Here is a 14607-nt window from a genome sequence, read left to right as displayed (position 1 = left end):
ATCTTTTTGCTTTTGCTAATGTTTCTTCACGTAGTTTAGCGGCTGCGTTTATTTCCCGCTAAATTTCCTTCTGACAATTTTAAACCGCTTGCGCTGCACTGACTGGCTTGAGTAGACTCTGACTCGCTCTGACAGTACGAAGGGATTCCATTCGTTTGGGAACTTGAAAATCCCGTAAACCCCTCAACATACGCTCTGGGGGCAGTCAATATGGTAACGGTGTCATTGTTATTACTGCTGCTGTCTTGGTTGTCTGCTCGACCACTAAGACACTGAGAGCGCGAGGATTGTGCAGAACCTGTAGGGCTCTCTTCTGTCCTCCCATTGTGCGCTGGAACAGCAACGACCAGTAGATTTGCGTGCGCACTGACCCATACGCCGAAGGCGTCACGAATAACGTCGACAAAAACCTTTTCTTTTACGAAAACAATAACTGACTTCTCACCGTATGATATTGGGGAGAAAATATGACTTTTGCGCTCCTTTGGAAGCCGGAAGGCACCAGCGCCTACATTCTTCGGGCTGTAAAACGCCATATGAGCAATAGGGTCATTGGGGATACCTGACTTGTCTGTTTTGTCATAAGTAATGTTGATGAAGTTAACCAATAGGTTGGAATCGAGCTTTTCGCTGTACCTACCCAGCATCTTACAATGTTGAATCATATAACTTCTGATGTCATCTTCACCTAGCTCAACATTGTATGAGATGAACGTTTTGATTCCCACAACCGAGTACAAATCACGTTCCATTATCCTCCGGATAAGTGACTGAGACTTCGCTAGTCGAGGATCGTCGGAGGCAGTAATGCCCTCCAAAATCCAGTCACCAAGTTTGCAAAATGCTTCTTCATCATCCACACACTCAGACAAGCGTAGCTTTCTGCCATTTTTTCCAGGTACGAGGAAGAAAGGCTCAGCCTCGTACAGTGCATCGATCATCATTTGCTCAATGGCCAGGGTTACGCGGTGCTGGTACGCGTGTTTGTGCAATTTTGCCCGTACACTAAATATATCCCCGAGACTAAGGGCCATCTTTTCCTCAAAACATATTTGGTGCTGCTCCTCACAACAAAGTACCTTGCACGACTTCAGCAGTCGACGAATTTGCACATCAACGGCTGCCCGACCATAGCAAGCAATCGAGTCACGGTGAAAGTAATCAAGTTTGTCCACATCCATGCCGTTGCGTTTATTTGAGACAATCTCCAGCAGGAATCTTTTTTTCTCCGGTCTGCCAATGTTCTCCGGCCAGCGCTTCGAAGGGTGAAGACCAGTAATACATAGCTCAATAAATCTCACATCGTCTTCATTCAAACCGTATTTTCTAATCTCTATCTTCTTTAAAATGCGGCGCAACAGTAAAACGGACATATGCTCATGACGCCACAGTTTTCGAGCACCAGTTTTCGAGCGAATGCGATTAACAGCAACTTCAAAGGAGTGGCTAAAGGGTCCGTGTCCGAGGTCGTGGCAGAGACCAGCAATAATAACACTTAAAACATCTGCCCTGGTTATTCCAAGCTCAGGTTGACATGATGCAATGTGTTTAAGCATCTCTGATGCGAGATGCGCAACCCCTATGGAATGCTCGAATCGCGTGTGCGTAGCGGCAGGATAGAGGAAGCATACGGTACCAAGCTGCTTCACCGTGCGGAGGCGTTGAAACTCAACTGTATCTATAATGCGAATTGCGACGTTGGGAAGGTGAACATACTCATGAACGGGATCTTGAAAATTCTTCCCACCGGCTTCCAGCGGCTGAAGAAGTGGAGAAAAGAACAACATGTCCCTGGCACCGTCTTGCAATCGAACACCTTCAGCGGCACCACAAATGGAGGGGGTATCGCGCCCCTTTTGTGAGAAAATGACACTTCCTTCAGCGTCATCAATAACGTTTTTTGCCTCTTTTGGGCTCAAAAACAGATCCTTCCCGTCAACATCGAGCACACTCGCCGCGCTAACGGCAATGTCGCCAACAGACGAAAGTTTTTTGGTGGGTGTCAGTGAGGTCGGGCTGTGGAGGAGAACCGTCTTCCCCCCTTCAGTTTTTTGTGACTCGGATGTGTCTCTTCCGATATTTGTGTACTGTTGGCCCACCTTAAGATCAAAATTACCATTAGAATTTGGTGGGACATAAACTTTGTCACCAGAGTGCTCCTGCAATTTGAAAGCATCCAACTCTTTACCTGTTATATTGTCCAGCACATGTTCACTCTTCACGAAGGCAAGTTCCCCTTCCATGTAATGTGTTACTCGATATCTCCCAAATAAAGATAAGAAGATACGGGAAGGGAGAGAGAAGGTGCAAAAAGGAATAAACTGATGAAACAGTGACAACAGGTGGAAACACGACCGAAAAATATATAAATCTCACAGCGTCTAACGAGCAGAAGCACTAAATGTGGCGATGTATAACGATCCCACGCAGCCTAGTCGTGTGATTTGCTAACGCTACCTCACTTTCATTTTAAAAAAAAACATTAAAAATATATTTATAACAAGTTAAAAACAAGAGGGTAATAGTATGGTTAAACATACGCTTAAGAGGTATCCATATACCAATATATATATGTATTAAACGGAACGAACAAAATATAGCCAACATTGCGGGTTTAAAAACCGATACACCAATTGTAACACACAAAAAAGTGTCAATATGTCGGAGAGGTAAATCATTTTGCGGGGGATATTGCAGGGTATATGAAAAAAGAGAAAAAGTAATAACAAGTTTCATGCCGAGATAAGTGTACATCTGAGAGGGAACGAAAGGTACAACCAAGCACACAAATATTCCACAAACGTTGCTGCATCCCCGTTCTCATTTTCTCAAAACAAATATCACCTGAGAATTACGCTACAATCCGCAATACACACAAAAAAGGCAGTTTTTACCTCTGTTTAATACCGTTGCGCCAATCACCCTCTCAGTTGCGGCACCACCACTAGGCAACCCAGTGTCGTTTCTACCTTGTGGAATATGGGATCCGTCATAGCGCGAAAGGCATCCGACCATGAGAACGACGGGACAAAACGTGAAATACAACAAATAACTGTGCACATACGCGTTATAGATAAATGCCCGCTAAAAACAAATGGGAATAACAACGACCTTTAGATCCACATAAAGAAATCGTGAATTCATTATAATTGAACGAAACCTTCCACAGGATTTTCGTTAAGTAACAAAAAGATTTTAGCGCCCATAACGAGAGGGGAAGAAAGAGGAACAAGTAAATAAGTAACAATCTAATAGTCAGAGATAAATTAAAAATGACAACAAAATAGAACTCCTAGTATCAAAATTGCTCCATACGTCGCCGTACTACACACACCACCCTCAGCCGGTGGAACAGCGGGAGCTGCTGGTTTGCTACCGAGTATGTTGTTCAAATGAGTCGCCAATCGGTAACCTGCTAGAGTATACGCTGCTCTGCAGTTTCCACGCATCTATCCACGTATTGGGAGCTCAATTGACTGCCATTAACAACACCAGCATAAGCAATCTCCTTTGCGAGTTCAAAGCCTTCCATGGACATAATAGTTGCGTTAGTTTGCCTCCTGTGCTCCCAGGAGACATCGTACGTCTCCACTAAACGGTCGGCAAAACTCCTTACCTTTGCGTAGTGCTTTTCCTCCAGAGGGCGCTTCATGGAAATACTAGGACGGCAAATATCATCCCAGAATGAATGCAGTTTTGTAGTGGTGTTCCTCACCCGCACATGCACTAAGTTACCTCCAAGGTCTCCTGTTTTGTATTCAGAAGATACTTGCGAAGTGGTGTGCAAGGGTTGATGAATGTCACCGTAATGATGGATGAGGTGGGCAAGCGCAAAGGAGCGTACGTACAAAGGGGTTTCATGATAGCTTAATGTCGCGGAGAGACTGTCTATTACACTTACTATGTTAGATTTTTGTTGCAGTGGCTCTTTCAACTCGAAACCATCACGATTGTATACATTTGCTGTATAATGCCAACCGTTCATGACCCCTAGGTCATAGCTTTTCAGGTCATCGGGCCAACACGCGCTTTGGACAAAATCAGGGATTTTGGGGAACGGACCGCTCTCAGAGAGATGTTGCGTGTACTGCTTCACCTTCTCCAGCACGTCTGCATCTAAATTACGTTTAGCAATTTCAGCAACAACCATGTGCCCAAACGCCGCCCATGCATCCACAGGTAGTGAAGAAAATATAATTACAACAATCAATAAAATCTGTAGTAATATAGTAACAGGCCCTCTCATTATTGCTACAGCCAGTTGTTGTTTGCTTGAAGAATAGCCTTCCTCGATTAAGCCCTTTCTGTTGGTCGTCACCTTAATAGTTAAGTTGCAGTTTGTAAACCTTGCAATTTCCAGCCGCTGTGAAGGTTATTCTTCATGAAATCAGTACGAGAAAGAGGAGATCACATAATGAAAAGGCACACTAACAAGGCGGACAGAAACTGAAGAGCTCAATGACAGTCAAACAAAGGGGAGCATGTGAATTCCTTCAGTCTAACGTTGTATCGACTATAAAGGAGGCGCCACTTACAGTACACACTCTCTTTCAATTGTATCCTAAATAGTAGCACCCGCAACCGCAAAACTGAGGCAAGGAACAACAACAGCACACGAAAGAATTTACCGTGTTCTAACTTCAATCATTGCAGAAACTTACCACTGCACAATGTAATCACATAAATGTGTGCTCATGGTTTCCCTCCTGTTAAACACACGTTTTTATCGTTTATTACGGTTGTGCTGCCGCTCATCCAAACCGTTATTCCTCCTATACCTTTTTGGAGTTATCACTGCATCCTTTCCTTCCTGCTTGAGAGATAGATAGTGATATATATATATATATATGTGTGTGTGTTTAAGCACTCCGGTGTATTTTTCATATATGAGGTTAAGCACATAAAAAAGGTGGAAGCGAATGCACAAATACATAAAAGTGTAATCGCAAGGAAGCAAAGAGAAGACAGCATATAGAAACTCAGAAGTCCATATGTTCAGTTTCCGTAGCGTTCGCCACGCAAACCCACCAAGGTTGGTGAAAATATATATTTATATATACAAACAAAATACGTGTATGTATATGCATTTACTTGTTTTAGTAAGAAAAACAAAACACCATATGCTCAACTAGTTGAAAAATTCCTTTCGTCTCTTTTCTTTTCTTTTTCACTTGCTTTCTTTCCTTCGCAGATGTTCACATATAATCTTCATCTTTTATTTTCTTTATTTCCTTTATATCCTTTCTTTTTTTATTTTTTTTTTCAATCCTTCCATTGCTTTGCGCTTCCTCCTCACGTTGGGAATTACGATCCAAAAGTTCGACAACCACCCTCACCACCGCCACGTGAGGGCACTTCCATTAAACCTCACACTTCCCATATCTTTTCTTAATCATCCTCCACGTATCGGTTTGCCATACGTCAATCCTCCATCAAGCAAAGGAAAGTTACGTATGCATACCACATGTACAGGGAAAAGAAAGGGGGAAAAAATTAAAGCAAAACAAAACAAAAGTAAGAAACGAAAAAATAATGGTGATAATATAAGTTTGTCAAAGACACAAAACAGCAACGAAGTGTAAGGTGAAGACATAAATGATGGAGAAAAAAGAGAATACTAACTCCGCCGAGTGATACCGAATGTCGTCGCCGGCACGAAGTTGTCATCGTACACAAGATTCATTTGTTGAAACAACATCCATATTTTGGTGATACGAATGATGTCTATTTCGTTGCGACCAACAAAGCGTAACTCACCCTTTGTAAGGTACACAGCACCCTTGTCATTGATTCCTGGGGGATGAATACCATTCAAAATTTCCTGGGCCTTTGCAACATCATTTCCACATTGCTGAAGAACCTCGAGGGTGTGGGCCGCAATCTGCGTCACACGTCGTTTTAACATGAGGTATTGCGTAGGAAATATGTAATTTGTTTCGCAAAGACTCACCTCAAAGCAGTTAAGACGGTCGTAGTTTACCTCCACTGAGACATCCAACTTCCCGCCCCACGATGGATCTACCCTCACCAAGTTAGACAGACCAAGCACCCAAGCCTCAAAATCCGCTAATGTGTCGGCAACAATATCAACCGTACGACTACCATCTTTCAAACCAACCGTAAAACTACGGTAAAAACTTGGATCCGTCGATGTCGAGCAGTACCGTTTGAAAACTTTACTGAAACAGCCTATTTGAATGTAACTCACGTTGTCAAGGTCAACATACGAGCTAGAGCGACTTGCGGTTGCATCGGGATCTGCCCATAGAAGCTTTCGCTTCTCCCTATCTATAGATACCCAGAACAGGCGACGATGAGGTTTTCCTATGCGTCCGTGCTTCAGCATTACCGTTCCACCGCGCAAGAATTTTATGAGATCGTCGACCAAGGTAGGTGAGTCATACACACGCATAAGGTATTGCTGGTCCCTACGTGTCCGCATTCGCTGTTTCTCCGATTCCGTCAAAGGCTCCTCACTCTCTTCGACATTGTTATCAGATTGATTAAATTCCCCATCGTTGTCGCCATCGAGATGTAGCGATTCCGTTGCTGATGCATTTAACCCTATCGGACTTCCCTCAACACCCCCATCTTCAGCATTCTCCTTCGCGGGCTTTCTCGCTTCGTCTCGTGCAGTCTCTGAAATCTCCCCTCCCCATTTTGCTGCTGACTTCTTTTCTGAACCCGCACTACCGTCCTCCTTCACCTTCTTTTGCGTATTACCCATCGCCAAATAATGTTCGTACAAATCATTGTCCATCTCAACTGGCCGCCGCGTTTCATCTGGATAGTGAGAGTTCTCCTCATCGCTTTCGTCAGAGCTGAGAAAAGTACATCTATGAAATACTCCTGTACTATCCACTTTTGTAGCATCTGGAATAGAATTGAACAACGGTGGATAAAGTCTGTTACCACCTCTCAAAACAGTGCTAAGGCCTTCAATATTTTTCCAAGAATACGGCTGCGATGGTTTAATTACCTTGTGGGAGATATCAACAGCTCGATCGATAATGAAATCAATAATATCCTCCACTAGGGTGCTATCCAATATAATTCCTGAGCAAAGCATTTTTATACGTCGCACTTGCGCTCTCTGCCTTTGAGTGGCGGTGAGGCGCTTCGCGTACGTCGCGTGGACATCGTTGAGGTCCTTGGCTGCCGTTTGAAAGTCATTCACAAGATTGTCAAGTAGTGTTTCCCTTTCCCTTTCCTCATTTGAAAGTTCTTCCGTCGACCCACCACAAAACATTTTGTCATCATCGTACTTATGTGATTGGGAACTCTCCTGATTAGGCAAACTCGAATCAACCTTCGGCAAACCAAGCTGCTCCCGAAGGTTCTCCACCTTCTCCTGGGCTTTCAAACGACTTTTTTTTGCCTTCTTGGCCTCCGTTATGGCTTCCTCACTCTTAGCTTCATACTCCCTTGTAAGGTGCTTGCTAACTTTCTTCTCTTCTTTGACCTTCTGGGAAATTACCTCGTATTCCTCTATCATTTGATTCATCCTGGATGCGAAACCACGTACCCTTTTATCTCGGTCCTTCATTATTTTTTCCTTTGCTTTACTGATGTACTCCGTTTCCTTTCTCATTTCCAGGCCATCCAATTCGTTTTTCAAAGAAACAATTGCGGCATCGCGTGCCTCTTTCACGCTCACACCTTTTAGCATCGACGTAAAATAAGGGCGTTGAGGTGTATAGTAGGCAACAGCAGCCGCAATTCTCACATCAGCAAGAAGTTCCCTGTGCTGAGTAACCGGCTGAGTTTCATATTCCCCAAACCCTGCGGACGGAACATTGTAGGATTTATCAGCTTTGAACTCCTTTATCCGATCACAAAAGCACAATGTTTCTCTCGTTTCGTCACCATCCTTAGCAAGCGGAGAAACATGGGCCACCACAAGTACGCGCGACGTACTTTCAGCAAGCGAGGGTTTCAGCAACTCAGTTAGTTTGGCATCACAAAAGGGAATATGCGAGTCCCCAACATACAAGGAGCGCACACACATACCCAATGTTTGCAAAGATTTAGCCATTCCCAGATTCTCTATTACTTCCTCTCCTCCAATACCTGAGGTTCTTCCGATGTTGCTACCCACTAAATCTACCAATAACACACGCGAATGCAGGATGCCTCGCACACTAGGTTCAACAGAGAATCCGCCCACTTCCACTAATTTCTCCCGCGTAGGACGGTCGGGGAAGTGTTTGTGAGCAACTTGAACAATATCAATAAATATAAGAGCGCTAGAGCGTGATCCACGTGTAATTCCATCGGTAGGCAAATCTTGGCGCATATCGTTTATCAAATTGAAGACATTCGTGGCCTCGGTCATCGAGGTGACTTCAGCGTGGCGGAGGTTGTGCAAAAGATAATCACTTGACACATCACTCACAGGAATCTTACTTCGCCTCTTTAGCAAGTCCAACACCTGCTCGCCAACCAGCTCAAGTGCTGCTACGAAAAACATGATGTGCCTTCGCTTGGACATTTTCTCCTGATACCTAAATAAATCCTCAAATACACGTAGGAAAATCCCTGCCTCTTCCATTATATTTTCCTGTGCTTTGGGTCCAAGCACACTATACGTCTTACCACTCCCCGCAGCGCCATACGCCAATACCGTGCAATAACTCCCATCAAATGCACAACACACCAAATCCCTAACGGCTTGCTCATAAAAGTAGCTTTGATTATCCTCTTCATCATAAACCTCATCAACCCGTACAATCATCGGCCGCGACCCATCGCCACAACTGTCCACTACAACAGTTTGCCCATCAACGGCTTTGTGGACCGAAGAAAGAATGAATTGCTTGTCTGCTATTGCAGTTCCTGGTAGGATACGAACTGCTGTAGCAACACGCACGTTCATGAAACCACAGTTTTTGGTACACAAATGTGAGAAAGGACAAAACAAAATTTAAAAAAATGAAAAGAATTAAAACGACACTGTCGGTGCGTATTTCGTTTCTCTTCCTCCGCTTCGGTATTTGTTGGTAGTTTTGATATGCGTTTGTGCCTGTGTATGTATTTATAAAGTGGTAGAGACAATACACAACAACTGGTCGCAAAAGGAAAACAAAATAAAAAACTACCAAAAACGACAAAAAAGTGAGTAGAAGAAACCAAACAAAAAAGAAAACAAAGGAAGTGAAGTTTAAAAAATTAGAAGGCGAAAGAGAGCAAAATAGGAACTTCACAACGCACGCGTACAAGTTGAAACCACAACAGGTCGCGTGATCAAGCAGAGTTACTCAAGAACCCACAGACTCGTGTGAGTAGTGGGTGAAAAATATGAAAAATATTATAAAGAGGAAAAAAGAAAAAAAAACAAGCCTTTTGAGGGTTTTCTTTCTAAATCCTTTTTGGTTTGCACCTACTTGAATGCTTTAAAGCATGAAAAGTAAAAAAAAAAACAACAAAGTGAAAATGAAAGAAAAGGAGGGGAAAAAAAAGATGTTTTTGTGGAATATGTTAACAACTTGCAGTAGTGAAAGATATTAGCAGACCAATTCGCAATGCAAGGGAAATATGAATTTATGTGTGGCAAGAGGGGGAAAATAAGAAAATATTGGAAGTACATGACGAAATGAAAGCAGGGGAAAATAAATGAAAAGAACGCATCAGTGAGAAAACAAAAATAAAACAAAAGAGACATAAGTACTTTGTATCAAAAATAAAATACACATAAAGACAGTTTGTTCAAGCAAAAGGGGAAAAAAAAGGAGACGTGGTCAACGACGATGCAACAAATTTAGCAAGTAACCATGCAGCAACAAAAGAAATAGAAAAAGATGCACAGAAACTTGTAAAAAAAAAATAATAATAGCAGTAGAGGCCTTTAAAAAAAAAAATAAAATGGAACAGTATAATCACGAATAAATATAAACGACTCTTGACGGAGACAAAAAAAACTTCATAAAAACTTTGAGGTATTGTGATGATTCTCGCACGGCAAATATTATCTGTTATTTATACACAGCGCTGTTGTAACTCCATAAAGGTTTCATCGGATATGTTCAACTCGTCTCTATTGACGACAACAGTTGTGAAATGTTTGTTCTCTTGACGAATGAAAAGTTTAACTTCAACACCCACGAGCCCATCTGTTTTACGGACACGGATGTTGAACCCCTCCAGAGCAGAAGCAACAACCCACGTAGTTGAAGTATATTTCATTTTGTACGCTTGAAAAGCCAATCTGATAACTGTGAAAGAGTATATGAAAATTTTTTGTGTGAAGCCAATGAGGTCAGGCTTATACGTTATGAAATTCAGTAAGTCATCCCGCTCCACAATAAACACAGCATTTATTAATGTTACCGAATTATCTGACCCACTTTGTTGGAGTGGAAATGGTCGGTGATTCAAAAGAAGCTGTGTTTTGTGAAGTTCCACACCCACAGCCGCACTGTGCACAGACCAACCAACTGCTTCAATAAATTCCACATCAACCCACAAATTACAAGGATTATTTTTTTCCATCTCATTGCACTGCGGAGACCCCTGTAATGGCATGCTCCTTGAAAAAGATGTTTCATGAAGTGAAGGGGGAAGCAGTAATTGTCCTTCTTCAGCTTTTGTCATTTTCGCAAGAGCATCTGCGAGTTTTAGAGACGAGTTAAGCGAAACATGATACACGCCACTTATGAGTAAGCATTCGTGTTGCCTTTGTGGACCACACGACACGGAATCGAAGCGTGAAGCGTCTGTTGTCTGCTCCGCATTTATAAACCCTTTCGGCATATCCTTGACATAAAGTGGAGAAGCAGCAGGAGCGATATCAACGCCAGGCCAGCGGCTTTGAAACCCCTCAACTTCCAACCAATACGGTGAGTGAAAAGAGAAGGCGGATGTAATTCCCCGCTTTGTTACATTTTCTTCAACAAAACACCTCAATGGACTTGATAACGGAGCTCCATTTGGCAACCATGCAACTCCCCCACCTTCTGTCAAGGGAATTTCGAAGTTTATGCATGTGACAGAATCAAATACAGAACAAAAAGACGTGTCCGCGGCGTTGAGATATGGAACACCAAATACGCTGATGGCTCTATTCCACCTAACAAAATGGTTCGCCCATCCGCATTGTTTGGATTTGTCAGCAATACGACTTTTCCTTTCGCCATAAGAAAAAGAACCACACGCTGGCGACGCTGAAGAGCGACTCATTGTCATACGGAGAAGCCGAATTTCTCTTCCTGATACCCAAAATGGTGATGGTTCATCATCTGTACACTCTATATCTTTCCCTACTCCTTTTACTGGATCCATTGTATATTTATTAAGTCTCCAAGTGGGCAAATGCCGGAGAAGTGCCCAATCAACAGAAGAAGGTAGAGCACTACCACTGATTGAAAAACGATACATAACTCGCAAAGAAAATTTATTTTTTTCTTTTCTTTTTCGTTTTATTTCTACCACAAGTTTTAACAATATATATATGTGTGGCTGTTTTAAATATACCGATTCTTATCTCTTATTCCTTCGTGTTGCAGTTGTATTGTTTGTTGCCGACAGCAGATGGTAAATTGTCATCACAGGAAAAAAAATGAAGAATAAGGATGATGTAAGAATGTGGAATATTTTTAGCAATTTTGATTGTAACATCTCACAACGAGCAGAGTAATTATAAGTTTTCACGGGCAAAGCACCCAAGTGGCAAAACAGGGGAACAACAACAAAAAAAAAAAGAACGGCCGTCAACTTATTGATTTTCTCACCATTACTTCGTTCACTTTCCTCACCTCTTGTTGTGATATCAGAAGGATTTTTAAAAAAAATATACATGTCACCCATATAAAATGATCATAATTATTAACGGGCAAACAAGTGTGGCACGGAGAAATAGGAAGAGAAACTGCGGCAAGACGACGTAAACAAAAGGGAGAAACAGTCATTTGCACGGTTTCAATTACATTGACACAAAAATACAACATACCTTTCTACTCTTTTATGGGCCAGTGCAATGACGGAAACGGAGGTGAATAAAACGCACGAAGTTGGTATGGTAACAATGAAAAGCATGAACCTTTAAAAAAAAAAGAAAACACGATATAATAATGAACGAACCCAACATTAAAAAAAACGAACAAAAAACATTTATTGGCCTTCCCCCCCCCCCCGTTTGCAAGCGCGCGCTCTTATGAGAGCCGACGTATTCATGCAGATAAGAGGAAAAACAAGGAACCGTATATGAGAGCGATGCTATACACTCAGTTAAACCTATAAACCATAGCTTTGCCATCATCCCCTGCCGCCACCAGATACTCCGATGTTGTACGTATTTCACGCACAGCTGCCCCATTAGCGCCCAGCCCATAGCAACATTTACCATCCAACACATTATGTACCAGCAACCAACCATTTCCACCACCAGATAATACCAACGGACCAAATGTCTCCATCGAGTAAATGAAATCACGGTGATCAGTGAAGTTATGAACCACTGCAAAACCAGCACGCGGATCGAGCGTGAGGATGACCTTATCCGCTCCGGCAGTAATCAAATATGGAGTTTCATCTACCGAGCGAATGCTGCTTATTACACCACCCGGGTGAAGCTCACCTTGGAATATGGGCCGACTGCCGGTACGGGGGAAATCCATGACGGTTAAAACCCCACCCTGATCCCCAATAGCAGAAAGTAATCCCACACTCGTGTGAAGTGTATGCCATAGCGAACCTATTTGCCCACGCTTCGTGGCCATTGTCGCAAGGCACTCGCCGCTCTCCACATCCCACATTTTAGCAGTCCCTTGGCGATCACCTGAAAGTAATTGCGTCCCGCACCACGAAAACATCATCACAGGGGCTTTGTGACCGGCAAACGTTGCAATACACCGCCCACCAGCTCCACAATCCCACAGTCGCAGCGTCCGATCATAGCTACTGCTCAGAGCAAATCCGTTATTGCCACACACTTCCACCTGGCTGATGCTTCCAGTATGACCAGTTAAATCAGTACAACGAGCGGGACCGGAAGCCTCCCATAAACAGAGTTTACTATCCATCCCACCCGAAAGAATCTTGCCGCTGTCTGGTAGAAATTTGCAACACGTTACCCACTCGGTGTGACCGTACTTTTTTGTGTACAGATTTCGCTTTTCTGCTCCAGTGGCGAGGTCAAATACCTTGAGTCCATGATCCGCGGAACCCACGACACAAAGACCCCTCTTTTCATAAACATCCATACACAACAAGTTACGGTCACTGGCATCAAAGCACAAACCTGCGGGGTCTGAAGGTCCTCGCTGCCATGAAGTTGGTAAAGCAGAAGCAAGGATGGATGTCTTATAGCGAGCCAAGAGGTTGCCGCCCTCCGCATGCCGCTGCAGAGATTCGGGAGGTGGTTGATGGGCCGTTCCTCCATACACTTCATTCATTAGTTCATCCACCTCTTCAGCAATTTGGCGGCCCCGGTCAGTAGTGGGATTTGTTCCATCACGGCGGTGTAATTCATTCACAACTGCTTGCGGTCTCTGAGGGCTGCTGCATGAAATTGTACTGCCCCTCGCTGACCGCGTTAATTGTCCTCTCGGTACCACGCGACCACGACCAGGACTGATGGAACGCTGTTGCATTTGAACAAATGAAATATTAACTTCAATTCCGACTCTTTCCTTTTGTGTTTTTTTTTGTTTTTCAGTTTGTTACTTACGTATTCACTGCTGATAGCAGGCTGCTTTCTACTTTCTTTTCTTCCCTCTCTTCTTTTTTTTATATGTTACCTCTTTGCGTAATTTCCTCTTCAAACACTACTCCTCCTTATAACCTATAGGTTAAAATATCTTCTATTTATTTCGCGGTAATTGTAGTACTCGCAAATTTATGCAACAATAATTTTCGTCACTTGAGCCAAATGCAGATTTAGCACGGACGCAATAAGCCGAATATATATATGTTATAATGAAATCAAAGAAAAAAAACTATTGAGACAAATAACTGCAGCGCTTTGAAGTAAACAACGTCGAGTTACACTATTTACCTCATTTTATATATTTTTAATTTATTGTTCAAAGAAAAAAAAGAGTGTGACAGCAAAAAAAAAAAGAAAGAAAAAAGAAGAGAAGCAAGCATCGCGTATCACACATTTGTAAAAACACTAAGAGGAAGTGTTGGGGAAACAGAATAAACAAAACGATAAATATATAGACATTTCTTTATGGACAAGGGAACAAGAAGCGAAGCACGTTAGCGTAAAGCTAATATATATATATATATGCATATATGTCAACATTTATTGGTTACGTTTAAGTTTTTTTTTTTTAACTTTACGTTATATTTTATACGAGGCGCGCACAGTGAGAACCCCTAAGAAAATATATATATATATATATACTGACTCACGCGACACCCTTTGCAACAATAACAACGACAGTAACCAAAAAAAAACATATTTATATGAAACAAAAAAATTGCACCAAAAACGCCACCAACATAACGAAAAAAGAAGTAAATAGACAAACACAAAAACAATCGCCAATTTTTTTTAAACGAATTTCTTCCCATCATTTCTGTCATTTTTCTTATAATTTATTCATCTACTCAATAAATAGTTAGATTCTTCTCTGCAGAATAGATAAATGAATGTAAGAAAAAAAA

The 14607-nt window shown here is 42.3% G+C and overlaps 5 protein-coding genes across 5 annotated transcripts, besides 7 other annotated features; all 5 read right to left on the bottom strand.

Moving 5' to 3' along the window:
* Positions 1–14607: part of a sequence feature (sequence corresponds to BAC RPCI93-5F5) that runs on past both edges of the window.
* On the bottom strand, positions 36–2243 carry Tb927.6.2900 (hypothetical protein, conserved; the record flags this gene model as incomplete). Its single annotated transcript, XM_840318.1, has 1 exon — positions 36–2243. The coding sequence occupies one exon, from the start codon at positions 2241–2243 to the stop codon at positions 36–38; it is 2208 nt and encodes a 735-aa protein (XP_845411.1).
* Positions 2467–2500: a sequence feature (AT_rich).
* Positions 3416–4246, bottom strand: Tb927.6.2890 (single strand-specific nuclease, putative; the record flags this gene model as incomplete). The annotated part of the gene is made up of 1 exon (XM_840317.1): positions 3416–4246. The coding sequence occupies one exon, from the start codon at positions 4244–4246 to the stop codon at positions 3416–3418; it is 831 nt and encodes a 276-aa protein (XP_845410.1).
* Positions 5141–5263: a sequence feature (A-rich).
* Tb927.6.2880 (kinesin, putative) lies at positions 5618–8875 on the bottom strand (the record flags this gene model as incomplete). The annotated part of the gene is made up of 1 exon (XM_840316.1): positions 5618–8875. One exon carries the CDS (start codon positions 8873–8875, stop codon positions 5618–5620), a length of 3258 nt encoding a protein of 1085 aa, XP_845409.1.
* Positions 9402–9460: a sequence feature (T-rich).
* Tb927.6.2870 (hypothetical protein, conserved) lies at positions 9976–11373 on the bottom strand (the record flags this gene model as incomplete). Its single annotated transcript, XM_840315.1, has 1 exon — positions 9976–11373. One exon carries the CDS (start codon positions 11371–11373, stop codon positions 9976–9978), a length of 1398 nt encoding a protein of 465 aa, XP_845408.1.
* Tb927.6.2860 (hypothetical protein, conserved) lies at positions 12219–13586 on the bottom strand (the record flags this gene model as incomplete). Its single annotated transcript, XM_840314.1, has 1 exon — positions 12219–13586. The coding sequence occupies one exon, from the start codon at positions 13584–13586 to the stop codon at positions 12219–12221; it is 1368 nt and encodes a 455-aa protein (XP_845407.1).
* Positions 13994–14016: a sequence feature (AT_rich).
* Positions 14021–14074: a sequence feature (T-rich).
* Positions 14322–14343: a sequence feature (AT_rich).

This window comes from Trypanosoma brucei, chromosome 6 (genome assembly GCF_000002445.2).
Source record: "Trypanosoma brucei brucei TREU927 chromosome 6, complete sequence".
Classification (NCBI taxonomy): domain Eukaryota; phylum Euglenozoa; class Kinetoplastea; order Trypanosomatida; family Trypanosomatidae; genus Trypanosoma; species Trypanosoma brucei.
This window is presented reverse-complemented; position numbering and strand designations above follow the sequence as displayed.